General features: G+C 47.1%; 1 protein-coding gene across 10 annotated transcripts in view; it reads right to left on the bottom strand.

The window, feature by feature from the left end:
* The window catches only part of srgap1 (SLIT-ROBO Rho GTPase activating protein 1), a 159,219-nt gene that overhangs the window by 50,428 nt on the left and 87,708 nt on the right, over positions 1-21,083 (bottom strand). For all 10 annotated transcript variants that reach the window (XM_033038086.1, XM_033038085.1, XM_033038084.1 and 7 more), the window contains exons 4-8: positions 20,650-20,712; positions 14,181-14,357; positions 10,595-10,723; positions 7,883-8,104; positions 4,979-5,080 (exon numbers count right to left, since the gene is read on the bottom strand). In XM_033038086.1, the coding sequence (XP_032893977.1) occupies positions 4,979-5,080; positions 7,883-8,104; positions 10,595-10,723; positions 14,181-14,357; positions 20,650-20,712 (693 nt within the window). The remainder of the gene's footprint in view (positions 1-4,978; positions 5,081-7,882; positions 8,105-10,594; positions 10,724-14,180; positions 14,358-20,649; positions 20,713-21,083) is intronic.

A 21,083-nucleotide genomic window follows, 5' to 3' on the forward strand; every position in this document is an offset into this window, starting at 1 on the left:
GTGAGTCCTGTTTTTTTGTTTGTAGGGGATATGGTCTTTTAATGTGGGGGGGTAGGTGTAACTTTATTTCTAGGTCCCTACCTGGTCGGTGTGGAAGCCTTTTCTCCGGGCTGCCCGTCGACCCGTCCTCGTGGCCTACCTGCGGGCTTGGAGCACCGTTTCCTGGCGGGGACAGCCCAGCACCTCGGCGGCAGCACAGCGTTGATGCGCTGGAGCGGAGCGGAGTGGAGCGGGCGATGCCTTGCCTGGGAGCAACATCTCCGGGCTGCGGGGCTGCGGAGCGGAGAGGCGGCGTGCGGAGAGGCGGCAGTGCGGAGAGGCGGTGCCGACTTTATCATCGGGAGCCTGGGAGCTCCAAACCGGCGCGGCCTTGTCGGCTTCGGCAGCCGCGGGCTCCAACCAGGAAGCGGCCGTTCCAGGTGGCCCAGCCGCCGAAAGGACTCTCCCGACGCCGGGGCAAGACCACCCGGTGAGAACGGCCAGGGACATCGGGCCTCCGTAGAGGCAATTGCGGTGGCCTCAATAGGCCTGACTTTGGGGTGAACATGGGGTGGGGACTGGACATTGTGCCTTCCTCCACAGTGTTACCGACTGTGGGGGGATGATTTTTTTGTCTAATTGTAGTCCTGTAGGTCTGTGTCCAAGATGGCTGCCGTGAAGGGAGAGTGGACGCTGGCGCGCTTTGGCTGCCGCTGCTCTCTCTTCACACTGTGTTTTTGATTTTCTGTTTTTGGATTGAATTCTGTTTTTAATTTGTGTCTCTGTGATGTCTTTTTTACCTGTTCTACTCCGATTATATGTTTTTATTCCGATTACTATGTAAGGTGTCCTTGAGATGTCTGAAAGGCGCCCATTAAATAAAATTTATTATTATTATTATTATTATAGTCAGGATCAAACCCGAGTCTAGGCAGCAACTCTACTGCTGCACCAATAGGAACCTGAGAGGTAACTTTTTTCCACAAAGGGTGGCGGGTGTATGGAACGAACTGCCGGAGGAGGAAGTTGAGGCAGGTAATATCGGTTTGTACTCGCTAGAATTTAGGAGATTGAGAGGGGATCTTATAGAAACTTACAAAATTCTTAAGGGGTTGGACAGGCTAGATGCAGGAAGATTGTTCCCGATGTTGGGGAAGTCCAGAACAAGGGGTCACAGTTTAAGGATAAGGGGGAAATCTTTTAGGACCGAGATGAGGAAAACTTTTTTCACACAGAGAGTGGTGAATCTCTGGAATTCTCTCCCGCAGAAGGTAGTTGAGGCCAGTTCATTGGCTATATTTAAGAGGGAGTTAGATGTGGCCCTTGTGGCTAAAGGGATCAGGGGGTATGGAGAGAAGGCAGGTACAGGATACTGAGTTGGATGATCAGCCATGATCATATTGAATGGCGGTGCAGGCTCGAAGGGCCGAATGGCCTACTCCTGCACCTATTTTCTATGTTTCTATGCAAGGATTAAGAAACATTTAGACAGGTACATGTTCAGGACAGTTTTAGAGGGAAATGGGCCAAATGCAGGCAGGTGGGATTTATGTAGATGGGACAAGTTGGTGGGTGTGGGGAGGTTGGGCCGAAGGGCCTGTTCCCACGTTGTACGTCTCGGTAACGCTATCGTTGTACTGGGACTTGGTCAGGTGGACCAAATGTCCTACACCTGCTCCAATTTCTGGCATTCTTACATTCAATATCTATACTTTTACATTTAGATTAAATCCAGGTGTAGGCCTTGAACCTACAACCTAGTCACTGAGTGCTGACAAACAAGGTGAAGCAACAGCTTGACATCACAGTGAGCCGGGGATGGAGACTGAGAAGCTGAACCCCTGCAGAAAAAGTTAGGTGAAAGTTCACAGAAAATTACAGTACAAACACAGAGCCCGGTTCTCTGTAAGAGGGAGAACGAGAGAGAGAGAGAGAGAGAGAGAGAGAGAGAGCGAGAGAGAGAGAGAGAGAGAGAGAGAGTGGTGGAAGCTGATTCCAAAAACGACATTAAGAGGTATTTCCTTGATGAAGAACAAACAGAATTAAGGGTTAAACAAAATTGGAAAAAATTCCAAACGGGAAGGTTTGGCAATTAGGGCTGAATGGCCTCGCCTCCTGCTGCACATTTCCAGTCTCATGAGGTAGCACTGGATGTGCAAGGACATTTCCCTGGCAGGCCCAGCCAGATTGTGTGTGTGTGTGTCGGTATGTGGCTGGCTGCCAGCCCAGGGCTCCAGGGCAGGCAGGGGGAGATGTGCGAGGGTGTGTCGCCACTTACAGCTGAACGCATGTCCCCGGAGTGATCAGCTCCGGAGCCAGGACATTCCGACCGACCCAGGACACAGCAACAACAGATGCTGAACGAGACAGCAGATCCGACAGGGCTGGGAAATAACCCCGCCAGACTTGTTCATCATCAAAGGGGAATGGAGTGGGGATTAGAATGTGGGAGGGGAGGTGAAAGGGGAAGGAGGTGGCGGGGAGGAGAGAACAGGGATCGAGAGGGGGAGGAGGGGCGGGACAGAGAGGGCGCGGGGGAGAGAGAGGGAGGGGGATTTCGGAATGGATAGGAGGGCTTGTGGGGAAAAGGGGGGTGTGATGGGAGAAAGGGGAGAGATTGGGTGTGAGGGGTGGGAGTGAGTGGGGGGGGGGTTGGGATTGAGTGGTGGGTGAGTTAGTGGGGGGGGTGGGGAGTGAGTGGGGGTGGGAGTGAGTGTGGGGGTGGGAGTCGTGGGGGGGTGGATTGAGTGGGGGGGTGGGTGCGTGTGGGGGGGGAGTGATTGGGGTGGGCGTGAGTGGGGGGTTGTGGTTTTCGGGTGGGGGTGTGGTCGTGTGGGGGTTTGCGTGTGGGGGGGTGGGCGTGGTGGGGGGGGTGGGTGCGTTCGTGCGGTGTGTTATGGTGGTGGGGTGGCGTTGTGGGGGGGTTGTCGTGAGTGGGGGGGGGGGGAGTGAGTGGGGGGGGTGGGGAGTGAGTGGGGGGGGGGGGGTAGTGAGTGGGGGGGTGGGAGTGAGTGGGGGGGGGGGAGTGAGTGGGGGTGGGAGTGACGTGGGGGGGGTGGAGTGAGTGGGAGGGGGTGGGAGTGAGTGAGTGGGGGGTGTGGAGTGAGTGGGAGGAGGCGGGTTTGTCTTACGAGAGAGAGGGGCCGGGGGGAGAGAGGAGAGCAAGATCAGAGGGAGAGGGGTTGTGTGGAGAATCACCTGACACCTATTTACAACGTGAATGGGAGACATTTGGAACAGCAAGAGTTGCTGCCTCACAGCGCCAAAGACCCAGGTTCGATCCTGACTATGGGCGCTGTCTATACAGAGTTTGTACGTTCTCCGCATGACCACGTGGGTTTTCTCCGGGTGCTCCGGTTTCCCATGTCCAAAGACATGCAGGTTTTAGGCTCATTTGGCTTCAGTAAAATTGTAAATAGTCCCTAGTGTGTGTAGGAGGAGTGCTGGTGTAACGAGGACAGCTGGTCGGTGTGGGCTCGGAGGGCTGAGTGGGCCTGTTTCTGCACTGTATCTCTCAACTAAACCAAACTAAGCTTGGCGTCCCCGCGGCTGACACAACTCGAGACGTTCGCGCTGTGTTCACTCCAGCTGTGGGGGACGCAATGTGCCTCTCCCAACCTCTCCAGTTAAAATTAGCAGCGGGAGAAGAGGCCAAGGCTGGGGTCAGGGTTCACATCTGCAGATGTGCAGCGGGATCGCCAGATGTGATGGACGGCTGCCAAATCATTCCTGCACTTTAGTTTAGTGATACAGCGCTCGGGCAGGCCCTTCGGCCCACCGGGTCCATGCTGACCTGCGATCCCCATACACTAACACTATCCTACACACACGAGAGAGACAAGTTACACATTTTCTGAGGCCAGTTAGCCTACAAACCTGCACTTGTTTGGAGTGTGGGAGAAAACCAGAGCACCTAGAGAAAACCCACACAGGTCACAGGGAGAACGGACAAACTCCGTACAGACATCACCTGTAGTCCAGATCAAACTCAGGTCTCTGGCACTGTGAGGCAGCAGTTCTACCGCTGTGCCACCACGGTTAAGATCTTTTAAGGAGGAACGGCCACTGGGCAGTGAAGCTCAAAAAATGCTTGGCTTGGATTCGATGGCACGGCTATTTTAGAGATTCAGCATGGAAGCAGGCCCTTCTTATCCTATATATCCCCCCGCCCTGTGCCGCACCTGGACTCATCAATCTCTCCCCTAGCCTTCACCTATGGGGCAGCGCAATGGCAGAGAACCAGGCGCTGTCTGTACAGAGTTTGTACGTTCTCCCCGTGACCACGTGACTCCGATTTCCTCCCACTCTCCAAAGACGTACAGCTTTATAAGATTTATACGTTAATTGGCTTCTGTAAATTCTAGTGTGTAGGATAGTGCGAGTGTACAGCCTGATCGCTGGTTGGTGGGGAATCGGTAGGCAGAAGGGACTATTTCCACGCTGTATCTCTGAAGTCTAAAATAAAGTCTTAAGTTTACATTCCTTCCTCCAGCTTCACAATTTGCAACTTTAGACTTTAGAGTTACATGCTGGAAACAGGCCCATCAGCCCACTGAGTCTGCGCTGACCAGCAATCACTCGTACACTCGTTCGATCCTACACACTAGGGATAATATACAGAAGCCAATTAACCTACAAACCTGCCCTCGAAGTGTGGGAGAAAACCGGAGCACCCAGAGGAAACCCACGCTGTCACAGAGAGAACGTGCAAACTCCATCCAGATAGCACCCGTAGTCAGGATCGAACCTGGGACTCTGGCGCTGTGAGGCAGCAACTCTACCGCTGTGCATGGACAAGCTGGGCCGAAGGGCCTGTTTACGTGGTGTGTGACTCCTCGGCTCAATGTGGGAGGAAACAGGGGGAAACTGGAGATCAGGGATAACGTGCAAACTCCACACAGAAGCGAGGATTGAACCTGGGTCTTTGGCACTTTGGGGCAGCAGCTGTGGCACTGGCAACAGCTGGAAAGCGAGAGGGAGGGAAACACTGCAAACTCACCTCCTCGTTCTCAATCTTCAGTGTGGTCAGTCTGGATTGTAGCTGTTGGTACCGCAACATCAGTTCTGCCTGCACAGGTTGCTGAGCACTAACCTGGCACACCTGCAGAAGGAATCAAAACATTACTCACCAGCTCCAACAAGGGGGTGTAGACACAAGGAACTGCAGATGCTGGTTTACCGAAAAAAGACACAAAGTGCCGGAGGAATTCAGCGGGGGTCAGGCGACATCTCTGGAGAATGTGAAGATGTGCCGTATTGGGTCGGGACCCTTCTTCAGACGCTGAAAGCTGTATCCCTTCATTGTCACTTCTTCCCCAGCCAACAATGGCCATTTATGGACCACACCTTTCCTTGGTCATCTGTTGTGGCCATGCTTTGTTCTGGCCTTTTCCTACCTCCGATTCCCTCCCCTCTACTTTGAGTCTGACGAAGGGTCCCGACTCGAAACGTCACCTATCCATGTTCTCCAGAGATGCTGCCTAAGCTGAGTTACTCCAGCACTTTGTGTCTATCTTCTGAAACTCTTGTTTTGCCTTCTCTCACAATGGAAAGAAATCTATTAAGGCGATTCGAAAAGCAACTGGCTCACAACACACCTGAATGAATGGGAGTTCATGTTACAGTTACACAAGACATTGCCGAGGCCACATTTGGACCACATACTGGGTTCAGTTTTGGTCGCCATATTATAGCAAATATGTCGTCAAGCCAGAATGAGTACAGAGAAGATTTACGAGGATTTTGCCAGGACTTGAGGGCCTGAGCTACAGGGAGAGGTAGAGCAGGCTGGGACATGGAATGGAGGAGGATGAGGGGTGATCTTCTAGACGTGTATAAGATCATGAGGGGAATAGATAGGGTAGATGCACAGTCTTTTACCCAGAGTAGGGAAATCTAGAACCAGAGAACATAAGTTTAGGGTGAGGGAGGAAAGACTTAATAGGAACCAAAGGGGCAATTTATTTTTACACTAAGTCTTTTGTCTACCTTCGATTTTCCAGCATCTGCAGTTCCTTCTCAAACAAAGTAGTTGAGGCAGGTGTGTTTACAACATCAAAAATATATTTGGGCAGGTATGTGGATACAAAAGGTTTAGAGGGATATGGGCCAAATGCAGGCAGGTGGGGCTGGTGTAGATGGGACATGTTGGTCGGTGTGGGCAAGCTGAGTTGAAGAACCAGTTTCCACGCTGTGTGACTCTTTGACCCCTAGTGTACATAAACAATAGCTGTGGTTCTCGGTTCCTTAACCAAAGCACATCAGCGGGGGAATAACACAAAATAAACAATGACTCATCATGCTTCATACTGTCAGTATGCTGTGAATGAATTTAGCAGGGCAATCTGCAAACCAAAGACAATTGTATCCAGGCAGATTCTGCTTTGATAAATAGGCTTTGCCCTTTTCTCACAGCTTTAAGTATTTACGCGCTTCTCTTGTACCTCAAAGACTTGGAACCTTCTGGCAAATACGTTTTTGATTTAATGTTCTGTAAACCGGTCGCATGAAGCAGCATTTTGATCAAACAGACAAAACAGGCAGTGTTCCATCGGTTTGGAAAATGTTTACATTAATGAGGCACAAAGTTCTCCTGACAAACAACCCCCAGTTTTAGCTTGCAGCAAGGGAAGAGGCCATTTGGCCCATAACGTCTATGCTGTCCATTTTGCCCATCTATACCAATTCCATTTGCCCACGTTGTCTGTATCTTTAGACTTTATTTTAGACTTTAGAGATACAGCGTAGAAACAGGCCCTTCTGCCCACTGTGTCCTGCTGACCAACGTTCACCCCATACACTAGCACTATCCTACATGCTCGGGACAATTTACAATTTTTACAGAAGCCAATTAACCTACAGACCTGTACGTCTTTGGGATGTGGAAGACAACAGGAGCACCCAGAGAAAACCCACACGGTCACAGGGAGAACATACAAACACCGTACACACTGCACCCATAGTCAGAATCAAACCCAAGTCAATCTATGTTTTTCCTCATTGGGATCCATGTCTGAGGAAGGATGTGCTGGCATTGGAGAGGGTCCAGGAAGGTACAGGAGCCTGAAATCTGCAACATCCAGGTTCAGGAACAGCTTCTTCCCCACAGCCATCAGACTATTAAACACAACTTCAAACAAACTATGAACTATAACAGCCTATTGCACTTTACCTGTGTATTTATGTGTGTATATATATATATATTCTATGGTATATGGTCACACTAATCTGATCTGATCTGTATTCATGCCTAAAATATTCTGTTGTGCTGCAGCAAGCAAGAATGTCATTGCCCTATCTGGGACACATGACAATAAACTCTCTTGACTTGTCTTGACTTTACTTGGAAAGGTTCACAAAAATGATCCTGTGGATGATTGGGTTAATGTATGAGGAGCATTTGATGGCTCTGGGCCTGTACCCGCTGGAGTTTAGAAAGATGAGTGGGTATCTCATTGAAATTACCGAATAGTGAAAGGCCTGGATATAGTGGATGTAGAGAGAATGTTTCCAGTTGTGGGAGTGTCCCGCATCAGAGGTCACAGCCTCAGAATTAAAGGACGTACTTTTAGAATGGAGATGAGGAGAGAATTCTTTAGACAGAGGGGCGGGGGGGGTGAATCTTTGGAACTAATTGCCACAGATGGTGGTGGAGGCTAAGTCAATGGGGATTTTTAAAGCAGAAATTGATAGGTTCATGATTTATAGGGGTCGTCAAAGGGAGAAGACAGTGGAATGAGGTTGAGAGGGAAAGATAGATCAGTCATGATTGAATGGTGGGGCAGACTTAGAACCCCATTCTCCTACGGTCTGCTGTTCCCACAGAACTAAGTGGATACCAATCAGCTCCATCCAGGGGGAATACCTCTGAAATAAGTAAGATTATACACAGCAGAGGACTTACCTCGTCTCCCATGTGTGGCTGGAAGTCAAATCTGACTGGCGGGCAGAAAGCGGTGTGGTACATTTCCATAAACCGCTGCTTGTCGCTACGAGGGTCCAAGCTGTCCACCGCGTTCTCAATGATATCCAGACCCTCGTGCCTGGAGGTCTCCAGGTTGTATTCTGCAGAGAGAAACGTCCTCAAGGCTCTGTTTAAGCTAGCATGATAGCCCAGGTCACAGCACTAGCACGGCAAGAGAGACAAAGACAGTGGATTAACGTCCAAGCCTTGAACCAGCATCGAGATTCTTTGCATCAGTAGCTCAAGACAACATCGCACAACTCCACAGAAACACCGTTCACTTTATCACCACAAGCCATTTGGGGATCTTTGATTGACTGGATGTGTGGATGGATGTGTGGGTGGGTGGATGTGTGTGTGTGGGTGGGTGGATGTGTGGATGGATGTGTGGGTGGGGGTGTGTGTGTGTGTGTGTGTGTGTGTGTGTGTGTGTGTGTGTGTGTGTGTGTGTGTGTGTGTGTGTGTGTGTGTGTGTGTGTGTGGATGGGTTGATCGCTGGTCGGCGCGGGCTCAGTGGGCTAAAGGGCATCTTTCCACGCCGCATCTCTAAAGTCTAAACTGATGTGCTACAATGCTAAGAACTGCACCCTTTGCTCTACCTATTGTACTTGAGTCTATTGTATTTATATACTGTATTATCTGATGTGATTGAATAGCGTGCAAAACAAATCTTGTTACTGTCTCTGAAAGTGGTACGTTACAATGTGTGAACTATATTCTGCACCTTGCATTAACTGCCCCGATTTCAGAACAGACTGCAGAAGCTGGAATCCTGCACAAAACACAAAGTGCTAGAATAACTCAGCAGGTCAGGCTGCATCTCTGGAGAACATGGATCGGTGATGTTTCGGGTCAAGATCCTACTTCAGAAATGATTGTATAGCATACAAAGCAAAGCTTTGCAATGTACCTCAGTACACGTGTCAGTAATATACCTAAACCTATATCTAACCCTTTATTCTTTGCAGCACAGGGACTGATGGGGTGATGCTAATGAGGTGTATAACATCATGAGGGGCATAGGTAGGCAGTCTTTTTCTCAGGGTTGGGAATCAAAAATTAGAGCATAGGTTTAAGGTGAGAGGAGAAAGATTTAATCGGAACCCGAGGGACAACATTTTCTCGCAGAGAGTGGCATTATAGAACGAGCTGCCAGAGAAAGTGGTTGAGGCAGGTACAAGAACAATGGTTTAAAGACATTTGAACAGGTACATGGATAGGAATGTTTAGGATATCGGCCAATGGCAACAAGCCAACAGGCAAATGGGACCAGCTATCTTGGTCAGCATGGACGAGTTGGGCTGAAGGGCCTGGTTCCGTGCTGTGCGGCCCTGTGACTCTATGACTATGGGAGTTTGCTTATAGTGGGTAAAGAGCAGGTATGTGGAGTTCGGCTGTAGATCAGCTAGCATCTTATTGAAGGACAATACAGGCCTTTGCTTGCTAAAATTTATTTCTAAATAACACAATAGCTTCCTTTTCAAGCTGTCATAACAGCACAAAACAACACTTGTTGACAAAGCTTCTTGCTACGAACATAGGCTCCAATCACAATTAAAATTACTCCTCAGAATAGCTGTTCTGTCAGAGGGAAATAGCATGTATCAACAGCTTGGAACCAGTTTAAAGACAGATCTATATTAATTCTATTTATACGCGCTGGTTAAAACCACTTGACACTATTCTGTTGCTTGAAGCTGCCTCCCGTCAATTCTCAAAGAAGGTTGCAGACAGTTTGATGCAATATCTTCTTCCAAAACAAAAGTGCTTATTGCTTAAGGGAATAGAGAGAGGCTCAAGGAACTGCATGTGCTGGCTTCCTAAAAAACAAACACAAAGTGCTGGAGTAATTCAGCGGGTCAGGGAGCATCCCTGGGGAACATGGATAGGTGATGTTTCGGGTTGGGACCCTTCTTCGGACTGAATGTAAAGGTGGCGTGTGGGGGGGGAGGGTGAGAGCTGGAAGAGAGGAGGGGGTAGGACAAAGCCTGGGGAGTGATAGGTGGATACAGATGGAAGGGGGTTTGATAGGCAGACGGTTGGTCAAAAGCCAGTGATGAAAAGACTAAAGGTGTGAGATAATGCTAGAAGAGTTGTGGATTGCAAAGCCAGAGGGAAACTGCTTGATTGATTACAAGAGACAGCATGAAAACAGGCCCTTTGGCCCACGTCGACCATCAATCAACCCTTCACACTAGTTCTATGTTATCCCACTTTCTCATCCATTTCTTGCACACTAGAAGCAATTTACAGAGCCCAATTAACCTACAAACCTGCATGTCTATAGGTTGTGGGAAGAACCCTGAGGAAACCCATGTGACCACAGGAAAAATGTGCAAACTCCACACAGACAGCATCCAAGGTCAGGATCGAACCCGTGTGTCTGGTGCTGTGAGGCAGCAGCTCCACAAGTCAACTCATGGTCAAGTCAACAATGGCGTGGGCCGCCCGGTGGCTTAACAGTAGAATTGCTGCCTTCTGGTGTGTGGGTCGGCGCAGACTCGGTGGGCCGAAGGGCCTGTTTCCGTGCTGTATCTTTAAAGTCGGATGTCTCTTGACATACAATGGAAAACTGTTCCTTGGATAGCTTTCAATTTGATTTTGTAGTTCTTCCCATGGATATCAAACCCAACTTGCCTTGTCCATACTTACATCGATTACATCCGCCAGGTCATGGATGTAGTATTTGAATACCGAGTTGTTGCTTGCTTCCAACGTTAACAGATATTCATTTCGTGCTTTGATGGACTTGAGCTTGTTCTCAGAGTATTTGGCTTGGCGCTACCACAGGAAGAAAACAAAGCAGAAGTCCTCCAAGTTAATATATTACATACATCGGGGGTAAAACAGAGCAGTCAGTGACAAATTTATATCAGCCATGATCGAATGGCGGGGCAGGTTCAATAAGATGGAATTATGCCATTCAGCCTATGTCATGGTCTTATGAATGTGTGTGTGTGTGTGTGTGTGTGTGTGTGTGTGTGTGTGTGTGTGTGTGTGTGTGTGTGTGTGTGTGTGTGTGTGTGTGTGTGTGTGTGTGTGTGTGTGTGCGTGTATATGATTTGTAATAGAAAAAAAATCCCATATGGTTAAAGTGCACATTGTCAGATTTTATTAAAGGCCATTTTTATACATTTTGGTTTCACCATGTAGAAATTACAGCTGTGTTTATGCATAGTCCCCCCATTTAAGGACACCATAAAGTTTGGGACACATGGCTTCACAGGCATTTGTAATTGTTCAGGTGTGTTTGCCTCTTTAATGCAGGTATAAGAGAGCTCTCAGCACCTCATCTTTCCTCCAGTCTTTCCTTCACCTTTGGAAACTTTTATTGCTGTTTATTAACACGAGGACCAAAGTTGTGCCAATGAAAGTCGAAGAAGCCATTATGAGACTGAGAAACAAGAATAAAACTGCTATGGACATCAGCCAAACCTTAGGCTTACCAAAATCAATTGCTTGGAACATCATTAAGAAGAAAGATAGCACTGATGAGCTTACTAATCGCAAAGGGACCGGCATGTCAAGGAAGACCTTCACAGTTGATGACAGAAGAATTCTCTCTATAGTAAAGAAAAATCCCCAAACACCTGTCCGACAGATCAGAAACACTCCTCAGGAGTCAGGTGTGGATTTGTCAATGGCCACTGTCCGCAGAAGACTTCATGAACAAAAATACAGAGGCTACACTGTAAGATACAAACCACTGGTTAGCCGCAAAAAGAGGATGGCCAGGTTACAGTTTGCCAAGAAGTATTAAAAAAAGCAACCACAGTTCTGGAAAAAGGTCTTGTGGACAGATGAGACGAAGATTAACTTATATCAGAGTGATGGCAAGAGCAAAGTATGGAGGAGAGAAGGAACTGCCAAGATCCAAAGCGCACCACCTCATCTGTGAAACACGGTGGTGGGGGTGTTATGGCCTGGGCATGTATGGCTACTGAAGGTACTGGCTCACTTATCTTCATTGATGATACAACTGCTGATGGCAGTAGCATAATGAAATCTGAAGTGTATAGACACATCCTATCTGCTCAAGTTCAAACAAATGCCTCAAAACTCATTGGCCGGCAGTTCATTCTACAGCAAGACAATGATCCCAAACATACTGCTAAAAGCAACAAAGGAGTTTTTCAAATTGTCAATTCTTGAGTAGCCAAGTCAATCACCCGATCTGAACCCAATTGAGCATGCCTTTTATATGCTGAAGAGGAAAGTGAAGGGGACTAGCCCCCAAAACAAGCATAAGCTAAAGATGGCTGCAATACAGGCCTGGCAGTGCATCACCAGAGAAGACACCCAGCAACTGGTGATGTCCATGAATCGCAGACTTCAAGCAGTCATTGCATGCAAAGGATATGCAACAAAATACTAAACATGACTACTTTCATTCACATAACATTGCTGTGTCCCAAACATTATGGCGCCCTGAAATGGGGGGGACTATGTATAAACACTGCTGTAATTTCTACATGGTGAAACCAAAATGTATAAAAATAACCTTTATTAAAATCTGACAATGTGCACTTTAACCACATGTGATTTTTTCTATTACAAATTTCAAATTGTGGAGAACAGAGGAAAATAAATAAATTATGGGTCAATCATAATGAAATACCACAGGGTTAAAAATGGCCCTTCCTATGATCCTTCTGAGCTAATTTGATCAAAATCGACCAAAATTTGACCAAATTTTAATACTTTTAAAATTTGAAAATGTATTTTTTTTAAATTTATAAAACATTTGGGACACTTACTGATTTCGAAACTCCCTTACAAAATGTCAGCACCTAACCCACCACGAGTAGTTCACGCCTGGGTCATTATGATCGCATTGTTTGAATTTTTTTTTAAATCGCGGTTAGTGCAAAAAAAACCTGTATAAATAGCATTGACAACAGGAGGGACTGCAGAATGAGACCTCGTGAAAATAGGTCAGCAAACTAGAGTTTTATTTCATAATTTGAAGTTCTATTCATTATTCATTATTAAGTATTTCAATGGAAAGCTTAAACACAAAATATAAACAATAAATAAAGAAAGAAATATTGAAACGGTTTGTTGACACATTTCAAACGTGACCAAAGGGGCTTTGCTACTCACGTTCTGCAGCAAAAACTTGGGACATGAGAAAACCATCTAATCGGGTAATAAATGATAAAAATCATAAGCATAATCAGAATATGGCTTAGATAGAATTATTTAATTGCAAAATTAATGTAATCTTTCTGGTATAAATTAGCCTCAGGATTTGATGAATTCCTGCTTGAAAAATGTCACCAAAAAAAGGCAAGAAAATACAGGGACATTTCTGATATTTTTCTTTGTAAAAACAGGTTTATTTATTTTTGCTTCATCTCATTATTTTGGCTATACACCTTGATCTATACTACTTAAAATACTGGATAGGAAACAATGGGAATATTACATAAAAAACAGGAAAATAACCTGGAAGTTTGGAGACCTTCAGTTTCACTGCTGAGTGCAGTATTTACAGAGACACCCATATATACACACACTGAAGATTTATTTTCTCATTTATATTGTTTGCAGGGTACCATGTTTACATATTCTATTGTGCTGATACAAGTAAGAATCTCATTGTTCTCTCTGGGACATATGACAATAAAATACTCTTGACTCTTGAAATAATTAAAACAAATATTCCCTGATTAATTCTGGGGAATCCTTGATCCCAATGTAATCCATGTAAACTTTCACAGATTATCGATTACCCTGTGGGTGACGCTTATTCAGGTTCAGAGAATGGATTGAAATGCTTTAGCCAGGGCTACTGCACAAGATGTAAAGCCCCCTCTAGGGTGCGATCTCCATCATTAGGGAAGGTGTGAGATGGAAGACCAGAGGTCCAAGGAGTGTTGCCTCCCATCCCACACAAGGAGCTGGGCCCTCCATTCCCTGCGCACCATTAGTTGAGTTTAGTTTAGAGAAACAGCGCAGAAACAGGCCCTTCGGCCCACCCAGTCCATGCCGACCAGCAATCACCCTGTACACTATCTATCCTACACACTGGGGACAATTTACAATTTTTTACCGAAGACAAACTTGTATGTCTTTGGAGTGTGGGGGGGGGGGGGAGAAACCGGAGCACCCAGAGAAAACCCACGTGGTCACAGGGAGAACATGCAAACTCCGTACAGACAGCACCTGCAGTCAGGATCAAACCTGGGTCTCTGGCGCTGTAAGGCAGCAACTCTACCGCTGCGCTGACCCCTACCTTCTCCTTCATTTTCTCCATCTTCTTCACGGAGCTCCTTCGCTGGTGCTTCTCCTCCAGACGCATACTGAAGACCGAGTCCCTGCCGATCTGCCGCTCCTCCTGCTTCTCTGCTTCCTTCAGCTTGCCCTCGGCACTGATGCTCTCCGTGTGGTACATGTGGTAGGTCTTCATCACCTGGGGGGGAGGGGGAGAGTGGGGAGCAGGAAGGCAACCAACATGAAGCATCATTTTGTACCGAAGTACCAAAGGTGGTGACTCCAGGAAAATACGTGGTCAGAGCGTGAGGGAGAGAAAAAGGGATAGGTAGGGGGGGGGGGGGGGTGGGGGAATTCTGATGAACAGAGTGAAGCACTGTAGCAGAGGGGGGGGGGGGGGGGTGAGAAGCAGTGTGTGACGTCCAGGGTCAGACACTTGTCAAGCTTATGAATCAGCCCATTAACTCCATTCGGGTTACAAACAATTCTCTCAGTTACCCAGTCGATTGGAGGAGCCAATAGTTCACCCCACAAGGCATTATCCTTTTGTGTCTGATTCTGTCATGGAACACAGCAACATGTTGCCAGCACACCAACCCCCCTCCCCCCCCCCCCCCCCCCCCACCCCCCACACACACACACAACAATCTCCCACAGCCTGAGCCTCACCCTGTGACACTGCCTTCATTAGTCTCACAGGAATGCCATTGAATCATCATCTTGTCGAGCGTCCCGTTATAACTAAACCTCTCGCACTGAGGTCAACTTTGTCAGCATCATCGGTGAATCAGGGATAACTCTCTCACACACAAATCAGGGGTCGCGGGTTCAATTTCACTGGAAACCCCCGCATGCAAATCCCAGTTACTACACTCAGCGTAGTGGTGTCGTTTAGTTCCGCTGAGTTGAGTTTAGTTGAGTCGAGTTTAGTTTAGTTTAGAGATACAGTGTGGAAACAGCCCACCAAGTCCACGCCTACCAATACATTATATACCCCCATACATTAGTTCACATATCCCTTTCTCTCCCTCTGTCCACTTTTTTCTCCCTGCTCTCTCCTCCCTCTTCTCTCCCACCCTCCCCTCCCTCTTCCCCCTTCTCTCCCTCCCTCCCCATTTCTCCCTCTCTCCCCCTCACTCTCCATCCCCCTTCCCCCTCCATCCCCTTCTCTCTGCACAAAGTGTTGAAGTAACTCAGCAAGTCGGACAACATCCCCGGTGAACATGGATAGGTGACATTTCAGGTTGGGACCGTTCTTCAGCTACAATTGGAATTAGTTTAGTTTAGTTTAGAGATATAGTGTGGAAATACGAGTCCATGCCGACCAACGATTACCCATCAGTAGATCTATCCTACAATTTACAGAAGCTAATTAACCTGCAAACTTTTGGAGTGTGGGAGAAAACCGGAGCACCCGGAGAAAACCCACGTGGTCTCATGAAGAAACTCCGTACAGACAGCACCCTTAGTGAGGATCGAACCTGGGTCTCTGGTGCTGTAAGGCAGCAACTCTGCTGCTGCGCCACCATGCCACCCAATGCTACACGTATGACACTAAACCCTCTGAACATGTTAACTCAGCCGAGATGAATTATTCTTAGGGTTAAAGCAACGCAGATGGAAATTCAGTACGATTACATTTTCACACATTAATTTTTAATATCCATTCATAACTCAAACTGCTGTAAGCAATGGAACATTTTTACAGTTGAAAGGATAATACTGAATAATAGGGCTTTACTGAAAACTAATTATTATATACATGGAACTGTTTAAGGAAATTGATCTGTCGGAATGATTTTGAGCAACTATGCTACAGTATTGCGCACAGATCTGATCTCTCGGGCTTTTATTGATTGAAGGATATAACATGGAAACAGGCCCATTGGCCCACTGAATCCATGGTGACCAGCGTACATCTGTTCACACTAGTTCTATGTTATCCTACTGTCTCATCCACTCCCCACACTAGAGGTAACTTACTGAGGCTAATTAAACTTAAGACTGTATGTCACGGAGTCATAGTGTGGAAACAGGCCCTTTGGCCCAACTTGCCCATGCCGACCAACATTTCCCATCTATACTAGTCCCACCTGCTTGTGTTTGGCCCATATCCCTCAAAACCTGTCCAATCTATGTAGGTCCAAATGTTTCTTAAGCATTGCGATATTACCTGCCTCAACTATCTCCTCCAGCAGCTTGATCTATGCACCCACAAGTTTTCCCACAGGTTCCTATTAAATCTTTCCCCCTTCACCTTAAACCTATATCTGGTTCTTGATTCCCTTACTCTGGGCAAGAGACTCTGTACGTCTACCCAATCTATTCCTCTCATGAATTTGTACACCCCCGCATCCTCCTGCACTCCAAGGAATAGAGTCCTAGCCTGCTCAACCTCTCCCTATAGCTCAGGCCCTCGAGTCCTGGAAACATCCTCGTAAATCTTCTCTGCACCCTTTGGAATGTGGGCGGAAACGAGAGCATCAGACTCAAAGGGCCAAATGGCCTTCTCCTCACAGTAATGAGTCTAGGGACATTTGAGGTTCAGCAACAACCACATGCACAGAAAAATTGCCAAAAAAAGCAGTATGATGTGTCCTTAGTGATGCCCATTGTGGGAACAACAGAGAAACAGGCCCTTTGGCCCATCGCGTCCATGCCGACCATCAACAAAACAAACTTTTCACTGTGCACGTGACAATAATTAACTTAACAATAATAAAAAGACTAGCTGTCTTAACCTGAAAGAGTCGACACGACCCTCTGATACAGCCAAGTGCTAGGAATTATTACGCTACATTATAATGGCTAAATAAATATCATATGGTGAGCGTTTGACGGCACTGGGGCTCTACTCACTGGAGTTTAGAAGGATAAATCTGTGGAATTCTTTGCCACAGAAGGCTGTGGAGGTCAAGTCAATGGATATTTTTAAGGCAGAGATAGATAGATTCTTGATTAGTACAGGTGTCAGGGGTTATGGAGAGAAGGCAGGAGAATGGGGTTAGGAGGGAGAGAGAGAGAGAGATCAGCCATGTTTGAATGGCGGCGTAGACCCGACGGGCCGAATGGCCTCATTCTGCTCCTATCGCATGAAATGAAAATTGTTGCACGCTAGAACAACGAGTGAAGCAACGGGTGAATTCTCAAGGCTAACAATGGCAGGGCAGGCAGCTCTGCAATTCCTAATAAATGGTGAGGAAGTAGCAATGATACAGCAATAATAACATAACATAAAAATGAAAGTGTGTGTGTGACAAATATACTATACTTTGAGAGTACATCATAACAGAATCTGTTACAGTAATTTGAAGTCTATAATATCAGTAGATTATTAGATACGTTCATCAACATTGAACAGAGCGGATGAAAATGCTATACTAATCACATCCGTGGGAAGTCCCCAATTGCTTTAAGCAATAGATTATTTCTGAAGGGGACAAAAATGCTGGAGAAACTCAGCGGGTGAGGCAGCATCTATGGAGTGAAGGAAATAGGCAACGTTTCAGGTGGAGACCCTTCTTCAGACTGATGTGAGGGTGGGGGGTAGAAAAAAGATTATTTCAGATTATTTCAGAAAGTCAATTACTGGTGTTTTGACCACTTTTCTTCCTCCAGCTTCACATAACAATGTAAAGGGCAGCACGGTGACACAGCTTGTAGACCTGCTGCCTCACAGTGTCAGAGACCGGCGTTCAATCCTGACCTCGGGTGCTGTCCGTGTGGAGTTTGCACGTTCTCCCAATGACTTGCTTAGATTTTCTCCGGGTGCTCCAGTTTCCTCCCACACTCCAAAGATGTACAGGTTTGTAAGTGAATTAACTTTAGAAAATCTGCAAATTCTTCCTCGTATGCAGGATAGTGCTGGTGTAGGGGAATCGCTGGTCAGCGCGGACTCGGTGGGCCAAGCGGCCTGATTCCGTGCTGTGTCGCTAAACTGAACTAAACTAACGCATCACTTAAGAGTAAAAGGGCAGCACATTGGTGCAGTTGTTAGAGCAGCTGCCTCACAGCATCAGAAACCCGGGTTCGATCCTGACCTCATGTGCAGTCTGTGTGGAGTTTGTACGTTCTCCCTGTAACCACGTGGGATTTATTTGGGTGCTTCCTTTCCTCCCGCGTCCCAAATACGTGCAGGTGTGTAGGTTTACTGGCCTTTGTAAACTTGCCCCTAGTGTGTAGGGAGTGGATGAGAAAATGGAATAACATAGAACTGGTGTGAATGGGTGATCAATGGTCAGCGTGTGGTCAGTGGGCTTGAGCCTGGTTCCAAGCTGCACCTCTAAACCAAACTAAACTAATCTTAAGAACATCTCAAACATTTGCAGGTAGACACAAAATGCTGGAGTAATAGACAATAGACAATAGGTGCAGGAGTAGGCCATTCGGCCCTTCGAGCCAGCACCGCCATTCAATGTGATCATGGCTGATCATCCCCAATCTGTACCCCGTTCCTGCCTTCTCCCCATATCCTCGGACTCTGCTATCTTTAAGAGCCCTATCTAGCTCTCTCTTGAAAGTATCCAGAGAACCGGCCTCCTCCGCCCTCTGAGGCAGAGAATTCAGCGGGACTGGCAGCATCTCTGGAGAGAAGGAATGGGTGACGTTTCGGGTCGAGACCCTTCTTCAGACTGATGTCAGGGGAGTGGGCGATAAAATATAGTCGGAGACAGTAAGAATCAGTGGGAGAACTGGGAAGGGGGAGGGGATGGAGAGAGAGGGAAAGCAAGGGCTACTTGAAGTATAAATCTCCTCAAACCATAAATGTGCAGGTTGATAGGTTAGCACCTAGATAAGCTAGCACTCTGCTCACCCTGCACCTTCAGCTGTCGGCCTCACGCAGCAGATCCCGGTCCCACTCCGGCTTTACTCAGAGGCTTCCGGTTCAACTCAGCAGCTTCCGGCTGGTCCTGCTGGTCGCCGCAGAAGCAGTCCACAGGCTGCTCATTCTCTGCGGGCTGCGCACTCCCCGCGGGCTGCTCAACACACTCCAACCGCCCCTTCAGCTTTTTATTCTCCTCGCCGCGTTATTGATAGAGGGTTCCGGAAGAGGTAGTTTTTACGATTTTTAAACTTTCATAACTTTTGTACTATTTCACCGATCAGAACAAAACTTATTTGACTTGCAGCAGACGAGAATGGTGAGTAAGATGGCAAAAAATCGTAGCGCTATGGGGGATCGTTTTTACGCAGATTTAAATACAACGCAGGTCAAGATGAAAGTTTTAGTAATAGTATAAAAGATATACTCAACAATCCTAGTTTTTTTTCTGCAGAGATGGTTGGATAAATTTTAGGCGAAGATTGAAACGTTGCAAAAAGTATCAGCATATCTCAGCTTGGTTTTGCAGATGGATAAATGGTAAAAGCAAGGATTGGGTGGTTGGAAATCGATTTTTGAGTGCAGATCATTAATTCAAGAGCACTTGTAAAAGGTGCAATCAACATAATCAGATCACTAATGCTTCGTTAATCAACGTAAACCTCCTAGCAACTGTCACGGGCCAGGCTATGATTCATCATGTCTTGAAGAAACAGCCCAAATTCTTGTCATATGGAACAAATGGCTTTGAGGATGCATTTACATTATGCGGGGATTTGGGTTTATGTTAAAATCACAGTTGGATCTCCCTCGACATTTAGTACATTAAAGATTCCAGATGACGGGAGATCACACAACATCATTTCAATAGGCTCTTATTGTGGATTTGTGAGGTTATTTCATGCTCAGCCTTGGTGTTGCGTCTTGTTCTCTTGTGCTCGTGGCCTCCTGAACTAGTCCTGCCTCCATAGTGGCGCAGCGGTAGAGTGTGTAGGAAGGAACTGCAGACGCTGCTTTATACTGAGGACAGACACAAAGTGCTGGAGTAACTCAGCAGGTCAGGCTGCATCGATGGAGAAAAAGGATGGGTGACGCTTCTGATTGGCTTTTATAGGTGTGTAGGATCGAACTAGTGTACGGGCGATCGTTGGTCGGCGTGGGATTGGTGGGCTGAAGGACCTGTTCCCATGCTGCATCTCCAAACGACACTAAATTAAACTAAACTATATGCACTGTACCTGTCATATAAAGCTTTCAGGTGACTTGCTCCTACAATTTCTAGTTTTACAGACACTCAGTTTTAGACAGCCTCGTCTATAATTGATTGATTGATTGATTGAAAGATACAGCGTGTAATCCAATTAATCTACAAACCCGTACGTCTTTGGAATGTGGGAAGAAACCGGAGCATCTGGAGAAAACTGGTGATTACAGGGAGAACGTGCAAACTCCACACAGGTACCACCCGTGGTCAGGATTGGACCCGAGTCTCTGGCGCAGTAAGGCAGCAACTCTACCTGGTGTGTCACCGTGTCGCCCCTTTGAGATGACTGGTTCTGGCAGACAGAGCCATGCGCCCCTCCCTTCCCCTTCAACAGCCAGGCTAACCCACCCAGCTCAGTGAAAGGGTTAGGATGAGACGACTGCCGGGCATCAGAGTTTTTCTTACCGTGTACAGCTCATTGAGAACCTTCATTAAATCCTCGTGCAGTTGAAACCCAATCTCCTTGCTCTGCAACAAGACAAAACACATCTCTGTTAGATTTAGTTCAGTTTAGTTTAGAGATATGGTGTGGAATCAGGCCCTTCGGCCCACGAGTCCGCGCCGACCAGCAATCACCCGTACACTAGCACCATCCCACACCAGGGACAATTTGCAATTTTAACAAAGCCATTTAACTTACAAACCTGCATGTCTTTGGAGTGTGGGAGGAAACTGGAGCACCTGGAGGAAACCCACGTGGTCACAGGGAATGTGCAAATTCCACATACAGACAGCAGCCATGGACGGGATCGAACTGGGTCTCTGGTGCTGTAAGGCAGCAGCTCCATCACTATGCCACTGTGCTGGTTTTCAAAAATAACATGCATAGTGTTGGAGCA

The sequence above is a fragment of the Amblyraja radiata genome, chromosome 19 (genome assembly GCF_010909765.2).
Source record: "Amblyraja radiata isolate CabotCenter1 chromosome 19, sAmbRad1.1.pri, whole genome shotgun sequence".
Taxonomy (NCBI): Eukaryota; Metazoa; Chordata; class Chondrichthyes; order Rajiformes; family Rajidae; genus Amblyraja; species Amblyraja radiata.